The following is a 22,042-nucleotide window of genomic DNA, read 5'->3' as shown; positions in this document are numbered from 1 at the left end:
TTAAATAATGGTACTTAACTTCTAGGTGTGTCATTGGGTATCTGGATAGAAGACTGACAATAAATAGAAAAGGAAAAATGTGAAGAGCTTACCCTGAGTTTAGTAGATGAGTCAATTAACACATTTATTAATAGGTCTCAATAGCAATCAATACAATCATAAATCAGTTGTATAAATCACGACTAGAACATCCATAAATAACACTCTGCATGGTGCAACAGAGAGAAAAAAACTGTACACAAATCTCTAAATGTAAAATGGATTAAATAAGCAATACACTCTCAGGTAAATTGCAACAATGTATTCTTTCACTTCTAGCATTTATTCATTTCTGCAGTCCCCTCTGATACGATGTATTTGTTTATATGGTATTTATAGATAGATATTCTTCAGTGAGGGAGTGAAGCTGAATATCCTTTTAATTGGGAAAAGTGGGCTCGATTCAGACCCGCTCGCTAGATGCGTTCGCACGCAGCGAAAGTATGCAAATCTGCGATCACACAGCAAAGCAATAGCACGCCCACTATGTCTAAGCGTGCGATTGCTCTGTGTATGCAGATGCACACCAGCCTGTCTTAAGACGCCCACTGTCCCCCTTCAGGTCCAGGAAGTGTATGCATCCATCGGTAACATCGAGTACCATCGGAAGCGGTCGAGCACTTGAGGCTGACCATACCCTACCACAAGCACAGCAAGTGATTCAGTGTGATTTTCATCCATGTGACATGTACTATGATACTGCGTCTTAATCATGCACGTCTCTGAAACGGCGTTGAGACGCTCAGGTACGCCTGCGTTCGCACCACCACTCCCCCGTTTTCATGGACAATCCCCTGTCACCACCCACAAACGTCTTGTCCTGTCACTCTAGCTAGCGAGCTGTTTATGCGCAGCGAGCGAACGCTTTCCAATCGCCTGGACTAGTTAGCATGCACACACTGCGATTCATACGCATGCGCAGATTGCAAAAACCGACTGGCTGCGTGCGAACGCAACCTAGCGAGCGGTATGAATTGGGCCCCGTGTTCCTATAGGAAGTGAAAGGAGGAGCAGCCAGTGAAAGATCCAGTGTTGGTGTGGTGATGTCTTACCTTCTGATGAAACCAGGGGTTGCTATACCCGGAGAAATACATTGTATCACGGGGACTGCAGAAATGAATAAATGCTAGAAGTGAAAGAATACAGTGTTGCAATTTACCTGATAGAGGGCATTGATCGCGGATTTGCATACTTTCGCTATGTGATTTACCTGATAGAGGCATTGATCGTGGATTTGCATACTTTCGCTATGTGATTTACCTGATATAGTGTATTGCTTATTTAATCCATTTTACATTTAGAGATTTGTGTACAGTTTTTTTCTCTCTGTTGCACCATGCAGAGTGTTATTTATGGATGTTATAGTCGTGATCTATACAACTGATTTATGATTGTATTGATTACTATTGAGAAATGTGTTCATTGACTCATCTACTAAACTCAGGGCAAGCTCTTCACATTTTTCCTTTTGTATGTTTCTATTTGTGGGGAGTATACCCCACTGTGTTAGCAGCTATTTGGCTTAGTGGTCTGTAAAGTTAATACAGAGCTCTGAGTACACCATTTCTTCTTGTGTTTGTGACAATATATAGGTTGACACCAGATGGTACGCATGCAGTAGGTTGACAGGGACAAAAGGTCGACAGTGGCAAAAGGTTATCTTTGTTCAAATGTTGACAGGTTCAAATGGTCGACATTTTAACACAGATAAGCTTTTCCCAATGTTGACCGTGCACTTGGGGTAGGGTTTGGGTTATGCTGCTGGAGGGGACGGTTAGAGTTAGGCACTACGGGGAGGGTTAGGCACCAGGGGGAGGGTTAGGGTTAGACACCAGCGGGAAGGTTAGGCATTAGGGGAAAGTTAGGTTGAGGACCTTTTAACCCATTCGACTTTTAGCGCTATCGACCATTTGGTGTCGACCTTCATATTGTCGATTTTTTTTATACCACACCCATGCCATTGTCCACAGCCACGAAAATGGCACACCACCAAAGCCAGCTGCCATAGTTATGCTTTATTTAATTACTGATTTAACTTGTGTGTGTAATTAAAGTGACCATCTTTCCATGGCTGTAGTCTTGGCTGAGTGGTGATATAATGTTATTTGTTACTTTGCATAGGAAGTTGTGTTTTTAGTCATAGACTTTGTTCTGTTTGCCCATTGCATTCAAGACCATTACCACAGATAGAGCCCAGAGCGATTGATATAATATGGATGGGACATCTTACATCTTCTTCACTTGTCTGCAGACAGTGACTGGTACTTGTGCCACATAACAATTGTTGTTCCACGGGAGGAGAGCTTGGAGTGGACCATGTACCCGTTTCCGTACCTGGCTTGTGTGGACCCTGAAGCACCAAGAGGCACTTTTGTATACCATTTGCTGGCCCATTACTACAATGAGGAGAGCTCTGGGGGTGGAATATCTTACTACCTCATGGAAGGTAAACGCAATCTCTTCAATAATATTGCTAATGTGCGGCATTAAAAAATATGTTACATTTATATTAAATAAATACAAATATTGATGTTCTATGTAAATCGACTGACTTTGTTATCCTTAAAGGTGGCTTTCTTCTCCCAATGACTTCAAATTAATGGCGTCTACATGTCCAACAGTGCTTTATACTAAATATATACCAGTTTCTCTCATATTTCATTCTATGCCATTTATCTATGTATTTAAGGCCTGATTCCAGTCCGGACACAGTTGTGGTTACAAATGCAGTTTTCCGATTATCATGTGCATGTGCAGGGCGCGTCCTGCGATCTCGCACACAGATCCCCAAAGCCTCAGCATGATTGACATGCTGTGGCATTTGGGGGTGGGTGGGGAGGGCATGCCTGCACAGTGGGCCTGATTCAGAGCTGAACGCTCTGACCAGAGCGCTCGCTATGAATCAGGGCCCTCCTACCTGTTTTTGGAGCGGCCTCATGGACGTTCGTATAGCTGTGGGTTACCACCCACAGCTATAGCGAGCGTCCATGATGATTGTCGCGATGGTCTTGACCATCGGGCTTGCGACGGAGACCCTGTGGTAGGGTCTCGCTGCCGCAAGCCCTGGAGTGATTTTGGCTCTATCAGAGCCAAAATCACTCCCACTGACATCACTAGTGATGTCAGTGGGGCCGGCTTCAGACGGTAGGCGTTCCCATGGGAACGCCTCCGTCTGGCAGGCACGCCCACCAAAGGGGGCGTCCTGTCAATCAACATCGACAGCAAGCCCCCTTTGGTGCGAGACCCGGAGCGATGGAGAGCCCGTCGCTCGCCAGGTCTCGCGCATGCGCACGACGGAGCTCCCTCCGTCGTGCGCATGCGCAGTGGGGGAACATCGACCCGCTTGCGAGCATCCTGCGCTCGCGAGCGGGTCTGAATGACCCCCAGTGTTGCCAGAAACAAGGGCGTGTCACCCTCATTTTCCAGGAGAGCCAAGGCCAGGAAATCTGCATACACCAGGACATGCTGAAGCTTACTCAAACTGGACTGTGCTGCTGCCATTGTCTACGTAAACTGCACACGGATCGCTATTGCTATCAGGAGGTATCTACTTCCTATAGATGCCTCCTGCAGAATTTTAATTTATGCTGGATGATATATATTGCGACTGTGCTATACCGCCCGGACCTGAATCTGGCCCCTGTATGATTAGGCAGAGTTGTATTTGTTCATGGCTGAGGGTCTCAACACTGCGTCACTATGTTCTCCTGAATACAGTCAAATCCAGAGAGCATCCATGTGTCATATCACAGGCCAGGGCAATAACAATAACTCATATAAAAACATGTTCAATATGCATGACACCATCTCCATGTTACATACAAATGACATATATTACAATAACCTTCCTTTTTGAATTTTTTAAATTTTTTATGGCATGATTGTCATACAATAAAACAGGGCAACAGATGTCATCGCCCATGTAGGACGGGGAGTGAACACATTAACATACGTATAAAGCATTAAAGTACAAGAGATCATCATCACATATACTATGAAACAGACAACACAGTTATGGTAACAATAGATAGAATACACAGGCATGACAGAATAAATAACTTTTCTTGATGATAGAGAATGACGCAGTAACAGATGAACGCGTGACTGTCATAAGAAACAACAGACGACTGAAATCACATTTATCCCCGATAATATCGTGCAAGGCATCGGTGTACACTTGGTTTGGAAGCCTTGTCGCATAACATCCTTGTGGTCCTCGTACAGTGTGGTCACCATAACTACTGTATTATGTAATGCATGTATGGAAGACCATTCTAACGTGTTACATTGTATTAAGGTGCGGAGCAGCGGTTTCAGGTTAATAAGGATACCGGAGTTATCAGCACGACTGGTTTACCATTGATCTGGAATAAGGAATATGCTCTCACAGTGCAGGCTATTGACAGACATGGGAAAAAGAGCCCCCATGCGTCTATCTCTATCCTGGTTGGATTACGGCCTCCGCAGTTTACCAATATGACCTACAGTCTGTTTGTTCCTGAGAGCACAGCCGTTGGGGAGAAGTAAGTACAGACTCCACTTATAATGATGTTACAGCTGTGTAGTAACAATACATATCCTAGCTACATTTAATGCCGATTGTGAGTGGTGGGAGGAGCCTGCCCCCCGTTACACTACAATTCATCCCACTATATAGAAACTCCCTATGTACATGCCTCACACTATAGGGGAGAGTCACAAAGCCCTGGAGAGAGGTAGGTGACAGCGGCTGGCTGGGTCCTGCCGAGAAAAACATACATCCACATTCATATGGGTGAAGTTAGTTATAACACACAGCTTAATCACAGTATTTCCAGTTGGGTGTGGAAACTGCACCAGTTACTTAATATAAACTTAAACACAAATCCTGTCCAGTTACTGCTACAGGTACTAATACTATGGGCAGCATTGGAAACATTGCTCTGATACTTCCCATCATTGTGCTGTAAATAACTGTTCATACCATGGTCATTTATGGCATGAAGCCACCAGGAATGCAGATGAGTGGTATGGCTGGCATACAGATGGTCAATGACTAGTTTAGTGATTCAAAATTTGCTATTAGTGTAACATTCACATTAGATGTCTGGCAAGAATGTAAGTGGCATCAGGACCTCTTAATGTTCAGTTTTGTTGGAATACATATGAATGTTTTTATGCCACCTGTGTGTGTTACTGACACATTTTACAGACTTTACAGGATGATTTATCAATGGGCAAAACCCACTTCCACGGCGACGATGTGCGATCAGTGCCGCTGCTCAGGGTACAAGGCGCCGTCATTGCCCTAGCCTAGGGACAACCTTCTCTGGTTTGTGGGGTGTTTGGAACAGCTCCCTGCAGAGGTGCTTGGCGGAGTGTCCTTAGTATGTGCCTGGCACCCTGCCTCTTGTTCGTTACGCCATGATGTCACATGTTCTGGTGCTGAGGAGCAGTGGAGGCCAGTAGACGCCGTTGATGTGCTCTGCTACAGGCCTGTGAAATCATTTTTATTTGTTCCCTTCCGTTACTGTTTTCACTCCTCCCTGTAATAAACTCAGATGTTGGGACAATATTACTATTTATTACACTTTTTAAATAGAAAAAAGTATTTAAACGCTGCAAAATTTTCACTTTTCTCAACAGCCTTTTGTATAATAAATAGCTACTTAATAAGAACGTGTGTATAACTATCTATGTAAGCTGTTGCCTCCCTCTTTCTTTGTCATTGGTGTTCTATTCATATAGTGGAGACAGATTCAGCAGGCATTCTAGTGTTGTTGAAAGAAAGAGCAGCTGTTTAAAACATTCATAAAATCAAACCTTTAATTCAGACTGTTGTCCTTTTGCCCTGCAGGATAGCAGTAGTAGAAGCTGTGTCCTTCCAAGGAAAACCCATCATCTATACCTTGCTGATGAATCCAAGTGGCCTGTTTACCATCAACCAGAAAAGTGGAGAGCTGAGCCTGACGCATGCTGTGGATTACGAGAGTGAACATCATCTTTACCACTTGCTGGTGAAGGCTCTGGAGGTGGACAGCGGATTTAGCAGTGTCACTGAGGTACCAGACCCCATCATTAAATGGGCCTTAACAGTACTGGAGTTACAAAATAAATAAATATAGGACCCTATTTTCTGTGCAAGAAACTTATGGAATGAGGAAACACAGCTCATCCGCATTTCCATCCAACTCTGAGCCCCCTGGATAACAGTATCAAAAATATCACACTAACTGCATGCTCAAAGCATTTCATTTTTAATCTTACAAACAATTTACAATAATGAACCGACAACAGTTAAAAACATTTAAAGATAAGAAATTTGACCAATTAATATTATACTTTATTTATATAGCGCAAACATATTCCACACTTTACACAAATGTCTATAATCAGTCAGTGGCCTCATTACTGCTGTAATAAAAATGAAACACAGTCCTACCTTCACTCTTTATTTCCACAATATTATTATTAGCACACCTCCGATGGTGGGAGGACTGCGCATGTGCAGCTCCTTCGTCTGCGACTTCGCTCACAGTGTCTTTCAGTTTGGGAGGCGGAACCTGGGAGATTCCTGACAGCGTTCCCGGAAACGGAGGCCTGTCACCCCCATTTTCCGGGAGGGACGAGACCAGGGTCTGCGTGGGTGCACGCAGACTTCCTGGCCTCGCAAGCTGCTAGGACCTGGTCAGACTGTGGAAAGCTAAAGCTCCCGCAGCCTGGCCGAAGGGACAACAATCGCGACCGATTGTTCCGAAGGTGACCCCAGGCTGCGACCTCAGTAACATCGCTGGGATCACGCAGATGCAGCAAGGTGGTGTGTGACATCTCTGAATCAGGCCCACTCTTTGTTTGAATGGTTATCCAATTCATCTATCACACAGGTTCTCAAACTCTGTCTGCAGGACCACAAACAGTGCATGTTTTCCAGTTCTCACAGAATCACAAGTGAAATAATTAGCTCCACCTGTGGATTTTTCAAATGTGTCAGAGAGTAATGACTGCACCTGTGCACCTGCTGGGTGACCCAGACAACATGACAGGACGTTTGGGGTCCTGAGGATTGAGTTTGTGAATCACTGATCTGTCCAGTGTGAGAAGATCTCTATTATTAAGAACTTTGGGGGCGATTCAGACCCGGACGCTAAGCTGCGATCGCTCGCATCCCAAAGGGGCCGAGTATGCAAATTCCGTGATTGCACTGTCTGGTGTAAGGATGCCTTAGAGAGCGACGGCAGAGTGAGCACACGTCATCTCCAGGAAGTGTATGATTAATCAGAACCATCGAGACCAGGGCCGCCGTCAGGGGGGGACTTCCGGGCCCGGAGAGAGCGGGGGCCCGGCAGACAGCAGTGCAGAGTATATGAATCAGCAGCCGGGGAAACACAGCGCCGCCGGCGGTATTTGATATATGGTGCCGGCCGCAAGACATTACAGCTCGCGGACCGGCAGCCAATCAGGAGCAGCCTTTGCGGCCGCTCCTGATTGGCTGCCGGTCCGCGAGCTGTGATTGGCTCGCGGGCAGCGTCGTATTTCAATTACCGCCAGCGGCACTGTGTCTACCCGGCTGCTGATTCATATACTCTGCACTGCTGTCTCCCGGCCTGGGCCCTCTGAAGAAACAAGGTAGGAGGAGTCCCTGCCCTGTGCCCCTCCGCTCCACCTACTGCAAGAAACTAGCAAGCCTTCCCTGCCCTAACGCTCTACTCCAGCCAGCCTTCCCTGCCCCATGCTCCCCTAGTCCAGCCAGCCTTCCCTGCCCCATGCTCCCCTAGTTTAGCCACCCTTCCCTGCCCTGTGCCCCCCCTAATCCAGCCAGTCTTCCCTGCCCTGTCCCCCACCCCAGTCCAACCTTCTCTGCCCTGTGCCTCCCCACTAGTGTACCTAGCCTTTCCTGCCCCCCCCCCTAGTCCAGCCAACTTTCTCTGCCCTGTGCCCCCCAATTAAGGTCCAGCCTTCCCTGCCTTGTGCACCCCCAGTCCAACCTTCCCTGTGCCCTCCCAGTCCAGCCTACCCAGCCCTGTGCCACCCATTCCCATCCTGTCTTCCCCACCCCAAACTTTGAGAATTTTTAAACTGGGTTATGCACTAATTGACGGCTACCCCCCCCCCCCCCGTGTAGCTCCACCCACATTATATACAGCTCCTCCCACCTCTGTGCCATCCCCCGGGGGGGGCCCTGCCTTCTTTGTCAGTACCGGGCCCCACGATTTCTGATGGCAGCCCTGATCGAGACCCATTGGGGCTACACACAGCACTTGAGGTAGACCCTACCCCACCGCAAGCACTGCGATCACTGCAGGCTGAAATACAACCAAGTGATGTGTACAATGACGCTTCAATGCTAATTATGCACACCTTTAAAACTCCGGTTTGATGCCCAGACACGCCTGCGTTTGCAGCACCACTCCCCCGTTCACAAGCACCTTCCCCTGTCACCACCCACAAATGGTACTATCTGTCACTCAAAGTAGCGCTCAGTCTTTGTGCTACGAGCGCACGATTCCTGTTCGCAGTGACTGATTCGTGCACGCACCCTGCGATGCATGCGCAGACTAACAACAATCGCCCATTACGAGCATTCGCGGTTTAGCGTCCGGGTCAGAATCAGGCCCTTTGTCTCAGGCAATTGGATAAATCGAAGAACACTTATCTGGGGTACAAAACTGTAATATCCTTATGGATTATTGGTCATAATTATTGCATTGTGGGACTGGCTTATCCCACAAGAGGACTATCATAATGTGCTGGTCTTTCATATTTTTATCTATTGTGTATATATTGTAGGGCAGTCAGCTCTGGTCCTCGAGAGCTACCAACAGTGCATGTTTCACAGGTCTGCTCACAGAATCACAAGTGAAATAATTAGCTCCACCTGTGGATCTTTTCAAATGTGTCAGTGAGTAATAACTACACCTGTGCACCTGCCGGGTGACCTTGAAAATGTGAACTGTTGGTAGCTCTCGAAGACCAAGTTCGGCTACCCCTCTTGTAGGCTGTGGTGAGCCTATAAGGAGAACCGTAGCTGTAGAGTTTTAAACGCAGGTTGTTTCTACTTTTTATACATTGTTTGCGCATTCAACGTTGAATGTCAAATGCAAACTTATGTAAAACAATGTATCTCAGAACTTAGGGCCTGATTCAGAGCCGGACGCTCTTTCAGAGCACTCCCTCTGAATCAGTGCCCGCCTATTGTATTTTTAGAGCGGCCTCCTGGCCGCTCGCATAGCTGTGGGTGACCACCCACAGCTAGTGCGAGCGGCCAGGATGATGGTCGCGATGGTCAAGACCATCGCGACCATCGGACTTGTGACGAGACCCTTGTGGTAGGGTCTCGTTGCCGCAAGTCCCAGTGGACTTCTTGCTCTTACAGAGCAAGAAGTCCACCCACTGACATTACTTGTGATGTCAGTGGGGCCAGCCCTAGACAGTAGGCGTTCCCATGGGAACGCCTTCGTCTGGGCAGCCACGCCCCCAGCACGCCCACCAAAGGGGGCATGCTGTCACTCAACATCGACAGCACGCCCCCTTTGTAGCAAGACCCGGAGCGACAGCTTGCCCATCGCTATCCGGGTCTCGCGCATGCGCACTAGGCCAACATCGACCCGCTTGCGATCGCTCAGCACTCGCGAGCGGGTCTGAATCAGGCCCTTAGTTTGTTGCTCTTGCACTCTGAATGCACTTTATCTTTATCACTTTGTCCTTTCTTCACAATATATAACACAAGAGCAGTCATTTATGTCTCCAAAAGAATACTTGCCTATAAATATTCACTCCTGCAATACTATCCACAGCTCCCAGCAATTATTCTCAACAGTGATATGTAAATCCGGTAATGTCACTTATCTACAAAGAACTCAAGATAGGTAATAATCAACTCTTTTTTGCTTGAAGAAATCCTCTACGGCAGAGGTCCCAAACTCCACCATTACAGTGCAGATTTTAAGGCGTTCCATGCATGAGTCCAGATAGTTACATCAAATTGACTGAGGTACTGTACTAATTAAGTCATCTGTGCTCAATCATGGATATCCTTAAAACCTGGACTCCATTCACCCAGGACCGTAGCCTCCCTCTCGGTTCAGGAATTAGCTTGAAAATGCCCAGCTCTGTAGGTACTGGCCTGGCTCTCCCAAGGGGTCAGCCTGAGCTCCACACTGCTCTCTGCACCTCCAGTGCGCATTCTGGGCTCGATTCAGACCCGCTCGCTAGATGCGTACGCTCGCTCGATGCGTATGCAAATCCGGCTAACTAACAGCAATGCAGGCGATCGCACGGCAAGGCATTAGCACGCCAACTATGTCTTGGCGTGCGATCGCTCTGTGTATGCAGACGCCAACCAGCCTGTCTTAAGACCTCCACTTGCGCACGTCATCTCCAGAATGTGTATGCAACCATCGGAAGCGAACGCAGCGCTTGTGGTTGACCATACCCTACCACAAGCACTGCGAGCACTTCAGTGTACAATCCAGCCAGGTGACATGTACTATGACACTGTGTCTTAATTATGCACGCCTCTGAAACGGCGGTGAGCCGCCACGCCTGCGTTCGCACCTCCACTCCCCCGTTTTCAAAGACCAACCCATCACCTCCCACAAATGGCTTCTCCTGTCACTCACTCGGCTGAGCAATCTATGTGCAGTGAGCGTACGATTCCCGATTGCTCGGACTGGTTCGCGCACGTGCACTGCGATGTGTATGCATGCGCACAACACAAACACCGGCAGCCTGCGTGCGAGCGCTTCGTAGCGAGTGTGTCTGAATCGTTCCTTACTCCAGCCCGCTCTCCAGCTGCTACAGGGATCAACTGCCCTGTCTCTCAGCTCCTTAGCAGTAGTGCTCTGGCAGCCACACGCCCAGACAGGTCTGACTGCAGCTGACCGGTCAGCCTCCTGGATTTGTTCTCTCTCTGCCATATTAGGAACACTGGAGACGGAGCTGATGGCCATCTAGTAGCTAAGCAGCAGCCATCTCGTTGTGGTCCAGTTAATCACCATTTTGGGTGGGTATAGCTCCTGCGGTCCCCTGGACACTAAAGGCCGATACAGACTAGACCAGTGTTTTTCAGACTTTTTCAACTCGAGGCGCACTATGCAAGATTTTAAAATTGCCAAGGCATACCATCCGGCGGTCCGGCGTGCGCGACCTGTGAAAAAACATACATATTGGCTCCCACACCTTTGGCCCCCACAGGAATAAAACACACTACAGTGGCCTCCACAGAATAAACAAAAACCATTACATTGCTCCCCACAGAAAAAACAACCTTGGCTGGCCCCCACACAGAAAGATCATGCACATTGATCAAAAAAACCAACAAACTTGTCCCACACATACCGCAGAGCTGTCAGCAGCGGGCAAGCGTTCAGGCAGGCGGGCACTTGGCGGAGCTGGCGGCCAATGAGGCGTGCCTGACCTGTGATGTCACGCTGCCGCGACTAGGCAGGTGACAGCTCGGGCGCGCCTGAGCCTCCCAGAGGAGCTCAGCGGCAGCCCGTGCCATGGTACTGTATAATGTGCCCGGTGGCTCTGGCTGCCACCGCGGCAGCGTTTGAAAACCGCTGCACTAGACAATGTCTAGTGTTTAATAATGGATGAGTGCAATGCGCTTGTGGTGTAAAAGCAGCTCAGTATTATTGATAGTATATATCAATATTTACATCCTCAATTACCAAAAAAGAGTACAAAATAAAAGAAATGATATCATGCGAGAGTGAAGGAGTTACATATTTACTCCAATGTCCCTGTGGGATCCAGTACGTAGGAGAAACAAAACGTAAACTGAAAATAAGGATATCAGAACATATCTACAATATAAGAAGGGGCCTTACCACCCACAGTCTATCGGCCCACTTTCTCAACCATCACAACAAAGACCCCAAAGGGCTAAAATTTATGGGAATACAGAAGATATTACCCCATTGGAGAGGAGAAGATGTGGTAAACCTCTTGAAGAGAACAGAAACAAAATGGATCTGTCTTTTAAACACATTGGAACCGAATGGTTTAAACATAGATATAGAACTCAAATCCTTTTTATAACACATACAGTCACATTTAATTTAAGCATAATAAACGGTTTTAACATTTCTAAACAATTTAAAAAAAAAAAAAATTTAAAAAAACTTTTTTATTTTTTGTTTATTTGGCCCAGGAACATGTGCTTGACGCCAAAACCTGAGGCACATCCGGTTTTTAAACTAATTACCAACAAAGTTTTACCTATTTAAAGAGCTGTGGGAGAGGTCTCTCCCATTCTTGAGAAAGGACCTAGATGGTCTGAAACGCGTAGAAGCAAGGAGGAAAGAGGAAGCAGTACATTCAATTCTGACAAACGCCTAACAGGACTCGAGTATTACATCCGGCGCCGGGCGCTAGACGTTATCAACCAGCGCCGCGGCACAGCTGACTGTCCGCAACAAGTCCCCGCCAAAGAAGCAAAGGGAAGTCCCCGACGGAGGTAACCCCTAAGAAGATCGGCGGTAAGGTAGGGACAGGTAGTACGGGCATAGGCGGACCATCACCCGGACCGGGTCCTGACTTTCCTCCCACATTAGTCAAAAGACTATAAACATCAATATCATTTATGATTATTTTATGTTACACGTTTATTATGCCTAATTTATCCATATAGCGCTCATTCTCATTTTTAATGTCTAGTGTTTACCAACCTCGTTAACGAGGGGACCCAACAGGGTGCCGGCATCGGCAAGTGTGTACTCACGGGAGTGATGGCGCAACAGCAGAGGCCATGCAGCATGGGAGCGTGCATCGTCAGCGACATAGCGTGTACACACTGGCCAATGTGCCCGATATGTCATCCAATCCGCCGGGTCAGACGACATATCGTCTAGTGAGTACCCGGCAAAAGGGCCCGGAGGATAAGGGGGCTACTTATCTACAGTCTATAAAATTACATTTAGAAGCTGATTGTTTACTTTGGGCAACTTTACCAACTTTTACCACTCTATGTGATCGATCTCCCCCATAATGACATATTTTTTATTTTTTTTTATATATCTCAGGTCATGATTCACATTACTGACGATAATGACTGCTCTCCTGAGTTCCTAAGGTCTATATACACCCAAGACAATATTCTAGAGAATATACCTGTGGGCACATCCATGTTACAAGGTAGGAAGTGTTGTCTTTTCTGTGTATAGATTTGCTCCTCTTATCCTTATTGTATTCACCAAGTCCTGAGTCTCAAAGTGATTGCGTTCTCTGAAATGTAGGGCTTACAAATTACAATCCATTTTATTAGTTTTATTGCCCGCATTTGTGTCAAAATAATTTTAAGGGAAAAATGGGAAATGGGGGATTGCGTCATTTTGTTTTAAGCAAGAAAACATCTACAAAACACAGGTTGGTTCTTTAAATTAGCAATGTTTTGGGGGGCGTGGCTTGACAAGCAAGTGAGGCAGACGTGCTGGGCCGGAGCTCCCGCTAAAAACCCCCTATTTTAGCGATACCTGCCGCTAATACAGCCCACCTGTACAAAGCTCCTCATCCCAACTTACCGGCATCACGTCTGGCGGTTGTGCCACGGAATCGGGGGGTACTAGGTATCCCCGCGGATTGCTGCCTTCCCGTCCCACCCGAGCCGGGGACTCGATTTAGGCCCGCAAGCCGACGGAGGCGTCTCTGAATCGGGACGTTTCTCCGCCCCGCGGGTGCATGTGCAGCTGCTCTCTCCCGCCGGCCTTACCTGATTGCCTGCTCCTGCTGCCCAACGATCATCTCTCCTGGTGAGGTGAGACCTCCGGCTGCTACTCCTGAGGCGGCCATTGCTCCAGCAGCTTCCCTACTACCAGCGGCATCTGGGCGGTCGGCTGGTCCACTCCCAGGGGCCTCTGCTTGGAGTACACTCTCTGCAGCCTGCTGAGTTCCTCCTCTTCTCCCTGGCTGGCAGTGGTGAGCACTTCGGGACACTGCTTCATTCAGCATTTATTTATTTATTTTTCTTTTTTCTCTCATTATCTGCCTCATAATAACAATGTATGGTATCTACACCAATACTGCTTGCTAACACATTTGAACCCTATTACCTAACACTCCTATCTGATAAGCCTGATCAACATATTAAACAAGCAATATTTGCATTTTATTCCCCTTATTACAATATTTTATATCAGGTGGTTTATAGTGTTGAAAGTAATTACTTTTACTTTCTGAGCTTTGGCTCCCTCTAGTGGTTGCTTGACATAGTTCTCTATATTAAAGTGTATTGCTTTAGCGATCATTCTTTCCTTAAGAAACCATAATCACTCATCTTACTGGTAAGCTAATATTGGCTGTCCTTCCGATACCACGGCCAATCCTCATATAATTGTATTTCTTTGATATTTTACCGCCTACTTAATGGCCCCCTAGTTACCTGGCCTTTAACCCTCTGGGAGTCAATTAACTGGCCCCTTTATTTTATCTTACTTTCTTGTTTATCTTATACCATTGGTGATTCTTTCTTTCAACCATGAGTAAAACCAACGCAAGAACCAAGAAATCAGTGGGTGGTGACATTGCTCAACATTTCTCAAGAAACGACAAAATGTCTCAATCTCAAAATCCCCCCTCTCCGTCACTACCACCCTCAGACGAGGACGGCCCTTCCTTTCCTGCCCCTTCCACTAAGGAAGACATACTAGCCCTGCGGTCATTGATTACTGACTTTAAGGAATCCCTGGAGACTAAACTCGACAAAGTTGTCACATCTATCAGGTCCGATATCTCCTCCCTAGCCTCTAGGACAACTAAACTGGAATCCCGTCAGGACATTCTCCACAAAGCTCAGACGGATACCCATAGAGATCTAGATCATATCGCTCAGGAACTCTCTGATCTCCGCACGAAAAATGAAGATCTCGAAAATCGAGAGAGAAGAAATAACCTTCGAATTCGCAATGTTCCTGAATCCATTACACCGGACTCTTTAGAACCCTATTTACACAGACTGTTTTCCTTTCTTCTCCCTGACATGGGGTCTCGTCAACTGCCATTGGAACGGGCACATCGGGCTCTTCGGCCTAAACCTCGGGATGGTGATCCCCCCAGAGATGTCATCATGAGATTCCTTAGCTTCAAAGACAGAGAGGCAGTCCTAGCTCCGACCCGGGGCAAGCCTCATATTCTTTACGAAAACACTAAGCTTCAATTTTATCAGGACCTAGCTCCCACGACGATTATTAAACGAAGAGAACTTCGGGATTTGACAGAGGCCCTACGCGATCGTGGAATACGTTACAGATGGGGGGTTTCCATCCAAGCTTATAGTTGATCTTCATGGCAAAACTATCGTTATACGGGACCCTAGAGAGGGGAGAGACCTCCTGACACACTTAGAAGAATCAGGTCCCCCTGCCCACTCCTCTAGAGATAACCCTTGAATCTACCCACTCTTTATTGATAGAGTCCTTCTACCCACCCCAAGGGCCTTGTTACTTTTACTAATGAAAATACAATACCACCTGTTATTGATTATTCCTCACAGGTTTTATTCATAGTATTGTACTACTACAGAAATTGTATATTTGTCATATTTTTCCTATATATGTTTAATGTTGACATCACTCGTGGAATTTATATATTTCATTGTTTCATGTTTGTAATCTGACAAGTGGGATGTAAACTTGGAATACAAATTAATACCTATCCTTAGGTAATACACCACTTGCTTATCTCCATTTTATGTTTCATTTATTAGGTTTATTCAATATCACTAATTGCAAGTACTGTGCTATGTCATGTGTTGATAAATTCATTTCAACTAGCATTATTTTTATTCTTAAAATGTGTATTTTTCTACTATTATAGGCCTTGCAATGTTTAAAATGTTAGCACACACCCAGAGGATTTGAGACCTATTTTACTCTATCTAGTTCTGAATTGTATTTTTTTTTTCTTTTTCTGTTGTTTTTTTTTTTTTTAAGCTGTATCTTGGATATATTTGATACACAACAACTTACCTATATATTTTTCCTTTTTTTTACTACTTTTCTCGTTTAACTATAAATACTATTTTCTATTTTCCCAGAGGTTAAGCAGACAAAGTCCTGTTTATCTCATTGGACTCTTTAGTCCTAATCTCTGTATGTGTTAACCTACGCTGGTTTCGTGGATTCCGCATTCAGACTCCATTCATATTTTCCCTTTTCCTGATCTTTCCTTCCCTTTTTTCTTTCTTCTTTTTCTCTTTTTTCTTTTCTCTCTCTTTTTCTTCTCCTCTTGAGCGAGTCGGGATTTTAGAGTTTGTTTTTTTTTTTGTTTTGTTTTTTTATTTGTTTTCTTCTTTCCTTTCTTTTCTTTTTCCTCTTCTTCCTCGTTTACTGTTTATTTTTATCTTATTCCCTTTTTATTTGGTTCATTGAATTTGTCAAGATGCCCTTCACTGTCGTTTCTATGAATGTTAAGGGTCTTAATTCCCCTCAAAAACGCTCATTGCTTTTCCGCACTGTTCGTGGCCTTAAAGCCGGAATAGTACTACTACAAGAAACCCATTTCCGCGCTCCCTGCCATCCAACTCTTCAATCTAAGAACTTCTCCACTGTGTTATATTCTTCAAGCTCAAGCAAACATAATGGTGTTGCCATTCTAATTAATAATAAACTTCCTTTCACTCAACACTCTGTTTTCACAGACTCGGATGGTAGATTCATTATTCTAACTGGAAAACTGGGGCACTTAGAGGTGACAATAGCTAATGTTTATGCTCCCAACACGGGTCACATCTCGTTTTTTAACTCCTTTTTTTCGGTCTTAAATAAACGTAGAGCGGGATATCTCATAGTGGGTGGAGACTTCAATACTGTTCTTAATCCAGACCTAGATAAATCACATTTTTCAAATAGTACCCATGTAAATCGGCTCGCTAAATCCCTTAATAAGCATATTCAGAACTCAGGGCTCTTTGACGCTTGGCGGGCACTCAATCCATCTTCTCGAGACTATACCTTTTTCTCTTCCCCCCATCATACATATTCTAGGATCGATTTATTTCTCTGTTGTACTCAAGCTTCCAAACATCTCCTAGACTCAACTATAACACCTAATTCATGGTCGGACCATTCTATCCTCACAACCTCTTATGATCTTCTTGATACGCCTGCATCCAGACCATCTTGGCGATTAAATGAAACCCTCCTGAAGATCCCACAATTTCAGACTAGGATCAGATCCGCATTAGCTGACTATTTCTCTACTAATTTGGCGGAATCCCCTTGCTCACCCTTGGTTTGGGAGGCCCACAAATCCGTAATCCGTGGACACATTATTAGCTATGCCTCTTTTAGGAATAAGGAGCGTAAACTTAAACTGCCTCTTCTGACTGATGAAGTCAAACAATTAGAAACCTCCCACAAACAAAACCCATCCCCCCATATCTATAAAAAAACTCATATCTGCCAGAAATGACCTTAATGCCATTTTATCTGAAAAAAACGAACAATCTCTCCGCTGGCTCAATCAACGCTTTTACGAAAAAAGTAATAAAGCAGACACATTATTGGCCAATAGATTAAAATCCCGGAAGGCTAGAACAGCCATACAGGCCATACAAGATAGGAATGACGTCCCTCAATATAACCCAGCTACCATAAATGGCATCTTTCAGACATACTATGATCAATTATATAATCTTGCAGATGCAACCAATGCGAATCCTAGCATTAATTCACGAACTATTGATTACCTTTCCTCCTGTGGTCTAACTAGTATTGATGCACAAATGGCAGAAAGGCTGGGACTTCCTATTACCGAGGAAGAAACACGCCTTGCTCTTAAAACCCAAAACCCTTCAAAGGCACCTGGCCCTGATAGCTATCCCATATCCTATTATATAACATTTCAAGATTCCTTAGTTCCACACATGACTAAGATGTTTAATAAAATTTTAGACGGTGAAACCTTTCACCCATCTACTACTAAAGCTACCATCACAGTTATCCCCAAACCAAATAAGGATCCTCTCATTGCTTCTAATTACCGACCCATATCACTACTTAACGCCGACTTAAAAATTTTTGCAAAAATACTAGCAACTAGGCTTAACCCCATATTACCTGACCTTATTCACCCTGATCAGGTGGGCTTTGTCCCGTCCAGGCAAGCACTTGACAATACCAGACGAACTGTGGATATTATTCACTATATTAATGCACACCAACTTCCCTCTCTTGTGCTTGCCCTGGACGCGGAGAAAGCCTTTGATAGGGTTGCTTGGCCATTTATGATGCACACACTCTCCGCCTTTGGTTTTAGAGGTAAATTCTTACAAGCCATTAAAGCCCTATATTATAACCCTACTGCTTCTGTTCTAGCTGGGGGACTGCTTTCAGACCCATTCACCATAACCAATGGAACGCGGCAAGGGTGCCCATTGTCGCCTCTTATTTTTGCACTGATCATAGAACCACTTGCTAGAAGGATACGTATAAATCCCGATATTACTGGTGTGACTGTTGGGACCTCTCAATATACTCTCTCATTATTTGCGGACGATATCCTTCTTACCTTGACTAAACCACTTATCTCATTACCAAATTTGTTTCATGAACTATCTATCTATGGAGATTTATCAGGCTACAAAATTAACAATAGCAAATCGGAAGCTCTTCCTCTTCATCTCCCGAGAGATCTGAAGCAACTGCTGCAGCTGAATTTTGAATTCAATTGGAGAAAAGACTCCTTGTCATATCTTGGGGTTAATATTACCAAGACATATGATCGTTTGTATCAGGCTAACTATCCTCCACTGTTTAGGTCTATTGAACATGACTTGCTACAGTGGAAGACCTACTTTATATCATGGATTGGCCGTATAAACGCTATTAAAATGAACGTTTTACCTAAGTTGTATTTGTTTCAGACGCTCCCGGTAGCAGTACCGACCAGAGTTCTTTATCAGCTTCAATCTTTATATTGTAATTTTGTCTGGAATTATAAAAAGCCTTGAATAAGAAGGGAAGTCTTGGCTAGACGATCATCGAATGGGGGACTAGGATTACCGATGCTCCTACGGTACTATAATGCCTCTCGTTTGAGCCAAATGGTGGCTTGGCATGCCCCTATTTTCACTAAACGATGGGTAGATCTAGAGGGAGCTCTGGTGGGGGTGGAATCAATTTCATACTTACCCTGGTTACCACGTAAACACCGACCTAGGTCCGTACTTTCAACCCCGGCAGTAGCTTTAACACTCTCTACATGGGACACTCTTAATAAAAAATTTGCTCTTTCCAAGTACCCCTCTCTTCAGACCCCCCTGTGGCACAATCCTTCATTTACACCAGGGCTCTCAACTGCTGTGGCATCTATCTGGTCTGCAGCAGGTATCACACGCATCCGCCATATTATAGGACAATTTGCTCCACAAAACTTTGGTGATTTTCAGCAGACATACAACATCCCTGACTCCTCTCACTACCAATATCTACAACACCGACACTTTGCTATGTCAACACTTTCTACCCCCCAGTCTCGCACACCGTCCCCAATAGAAAAACTGTGTATATACCGACCCACTGATAGGGGCACTATATCCTTTCTCTGTCATTCTGTTTTGGTATTGGAGTCCCCCTCACTTTCTATACATGAACTCGCATGGGAAGCAGACCTGGGACAACCACTGGGAGACGATACTTGGGAAATAATTTGTCTCGCTATCTCCAAATGCTCTCTTAGTGTAGCTATCAAAGAAAACTCATATAAAGTTTTTACCAGATGGTATCTAGTCCCTGAGCGCCTTCATCAAATGTTTCCTAACACTTCTGACCTATGTTGGAGACAATGCGGCCACATTGGCACATTTTATCATACTTGGTGGACATGTCCAAAAATTACTCCATTCTGGAACATGGTCCGTACCCTTATATCATCAGTAGTTAATGTGCCTTTCTCTCTATCACCTGCCAACCTGTTACTGTGTGCTCCAGTAGACCAGGTTTCTAAAAATTCGAACAAATTGATCACATCTCATGTGCGGCCAAATATCAGATAGCACGTAACTGGAAAAATCCTGATACTCCAACTCGTCAAGAACTTTTGAATAGGATTTGGTTTATATCTAAAATGGAGTACACTACCAGTCTTTTGCATAACTCAGTGGAGAGGTTTCACTCTATTTGGTCCTCCTGGTACTCCCTCCAAGCGGTTACCCTTCCTGGCCTCACGTGAAGTATGATTCATACTTTTGACCCGGTCTCATTTTTTTTTTTTTTTTCCTTTCTTTTCTTTTTTCGGTATTATTTTGTCCCCCCGGCTCGCTTATATTTATACTTATATCTATACTTATATATTTTCAACCTTCCCCATATTCTCCCTTTTTTTCTGCTTCATCTCTTTACCTTTTTCTTTTACTATATCACGGTTATTATATTATAGTTTCATTGCAATTTATGAGGATGTTGTCTTCAATTATTATAACATGGAAGATCTTTTCTTTCTGTTGTCTATTATATTTTTTGATATGCACAATTGTTACGTATTAGAGACCAATTGTTTATCTCTATATTCTATTGTCCATCGAGATGTAATACTGTTTTATATATCTAGTCCTATAAAACTAATAAACGATTTAAAAAAAAAATTGCAATGTTTTAGTGTAATGGTTCTTCATTCTTTATATATTTTCTAAGGTGAAAATTTACAATCATCCAAAGCAACCTATCAGAAACTAGCTTTAGTCTTGTGCAAGCCACAGATTGAAAGCCAATATATGATTGGTCGCTATGGGTTACTGCACATTTCTGTGTATGTCTATACCTCTTTGTAGTCACTATATATTGTATATTAGTTACAGCACAGGACTGTGACTCCGGAAACAACGCAGAGATTTCCTACTTCACGCAGAGCTCGGATTTCTCCATCACATCACAAGGAGTCATCCATTCCAGCCAGCGATTAGATTATGAGCGAGCCAATCACATGTATGAATTTGTGGTAGTAGCTGTGGATAAAGGAAACTTCCCTCGGACAGGAACCGCGTCTGTGCGACTGCACATGGCCAATATCAATGACGAAGCTCCTGTTTTCTCCCAAACTGTGTAAGGACTTTAATAAAACTTCCAAAACTATAAATAGGGTAAATTCACCTACGGTTTGCATACAACTCCGATTGTTAGAGATCTGTGCACTCGCAGGATCTGCACTACGCATGTGCAGGTCTCTTTCTGTGACTACGGTCACAGTGCCCCTAAGCCGGTGCATGATTTTCACGCTGCAGTGGTTTTGGGGACAGCAATGGCCAAAGTTGCCGAAAACTGGGGGCGTTGTCTTGTGACGCAGAGTTACTGACCTCAGCTACAGAGCTGTGACAGCCATTCCGAGTAGCCTTAGGCTCACCCAGATGGCGATGCCGCGTCTGGTGGTCACGATGGTGATCAGATGCTGCGTCTTTGGATGCATCACTCTGATCTGTGATGCCGTCAGGAAGTGCAGCAGTGATGCTATCAGTGTACAATTCTGAATCAGCCGTATCAGTTATATATTACTATAATTGGACATTATTTAGATACAAATAGGAAAACATAATGTTAATATACAGTCAGGTGCATAAATATTGGGACATTGACAGAATTTTCATATTTTGGCCTCTATTCACCACCACAATGGCTTTGAAATGAAACACACAAGATGTGCTTTAACTGCAGACTTTCAGATTCTATATGTGTCTCCCACTTTTTAAGGGGCCAAAAGTAATGGGACAAACTAAACAATCCTAAATCTAACTTTCACTTTTTAATACTTTGTTACAAATCCTTTGCAGGCAATTACAGCCTGAAGTCTGGAACGCATAGACATCACCAGGCGCTGGGTTTCATCCCTGGTGATGCTCTGCCAGGCCTGTACTGCAAAGGTCTTCAGTTCCTGCATGTTCTTGGGGCATTTTCCCTTCAGTTTTGTCTTCATCAAGTGAAATGCATGCTCAATCGGATTCAGGTCAGGGGATTGACTTGGCCATTGCATAACATTCCACTTTTTAGCCTTAAAAAACTCTTTGGTTGCTTTTGCAGTATGCTTTGGGTCATTG

The 22,042-nt window shown here is 44.8% G+C and overlaps 1 protein-coding gene across 1 annotated transcript in view; it reads left to right on the top strand.

The window, feature by feature from the left end:
• Positions 1-22,042, top strand: part of LOC148524892 (neural-cadherin-like) — a 148,145-nt gene that overhangs the window by 14,264 nt on the left and 111,839 nt on the right. The window contains exons 2-6 of the mRNA XM_088471349.1: positions 2,291-2,485; positions 4,337-4,562; positions 5,876-6,080; positions 13,044-13,155; positions 20,807-21,056. Coding sequence (XP_088327475.1) covers positions 2,291-2,485; positions 4,337-4,562; positions 5,876-6,080; positions 13,044-13,155; positions 20,807-21,056 — 988 coding nt within the window. The remainder of the gene's footprint in view (positions 1-2,290; positions 2,486-4,336; positions 4,563-5,875; positions 6,081-13,043; positions 13,156-20,806; positions 21,057-22,042) is intronic.

This window comes from Taudactylus pleione, unplaced genomic scaffold (genome assembly GCF_031769625.1).
Source record: "Taudactylus pleione unplaced genomic scaffold, aTauple2 ptg000114l, whole genome shotgun sequence".
In the NCBI taxonomy this organism is placed as follows: domain Eukaryota; kingdom Metazoa; phylum Chordata; class Amphibia; order Anura; family Myobatrachidae; genus Taudactylus; species Taudactylus pleione.
The sequence above is the reverse complement of the archived record's forward strand: the minus strand, read 5'-3'. Positions and strand labels throughout refer to the sequence as shown.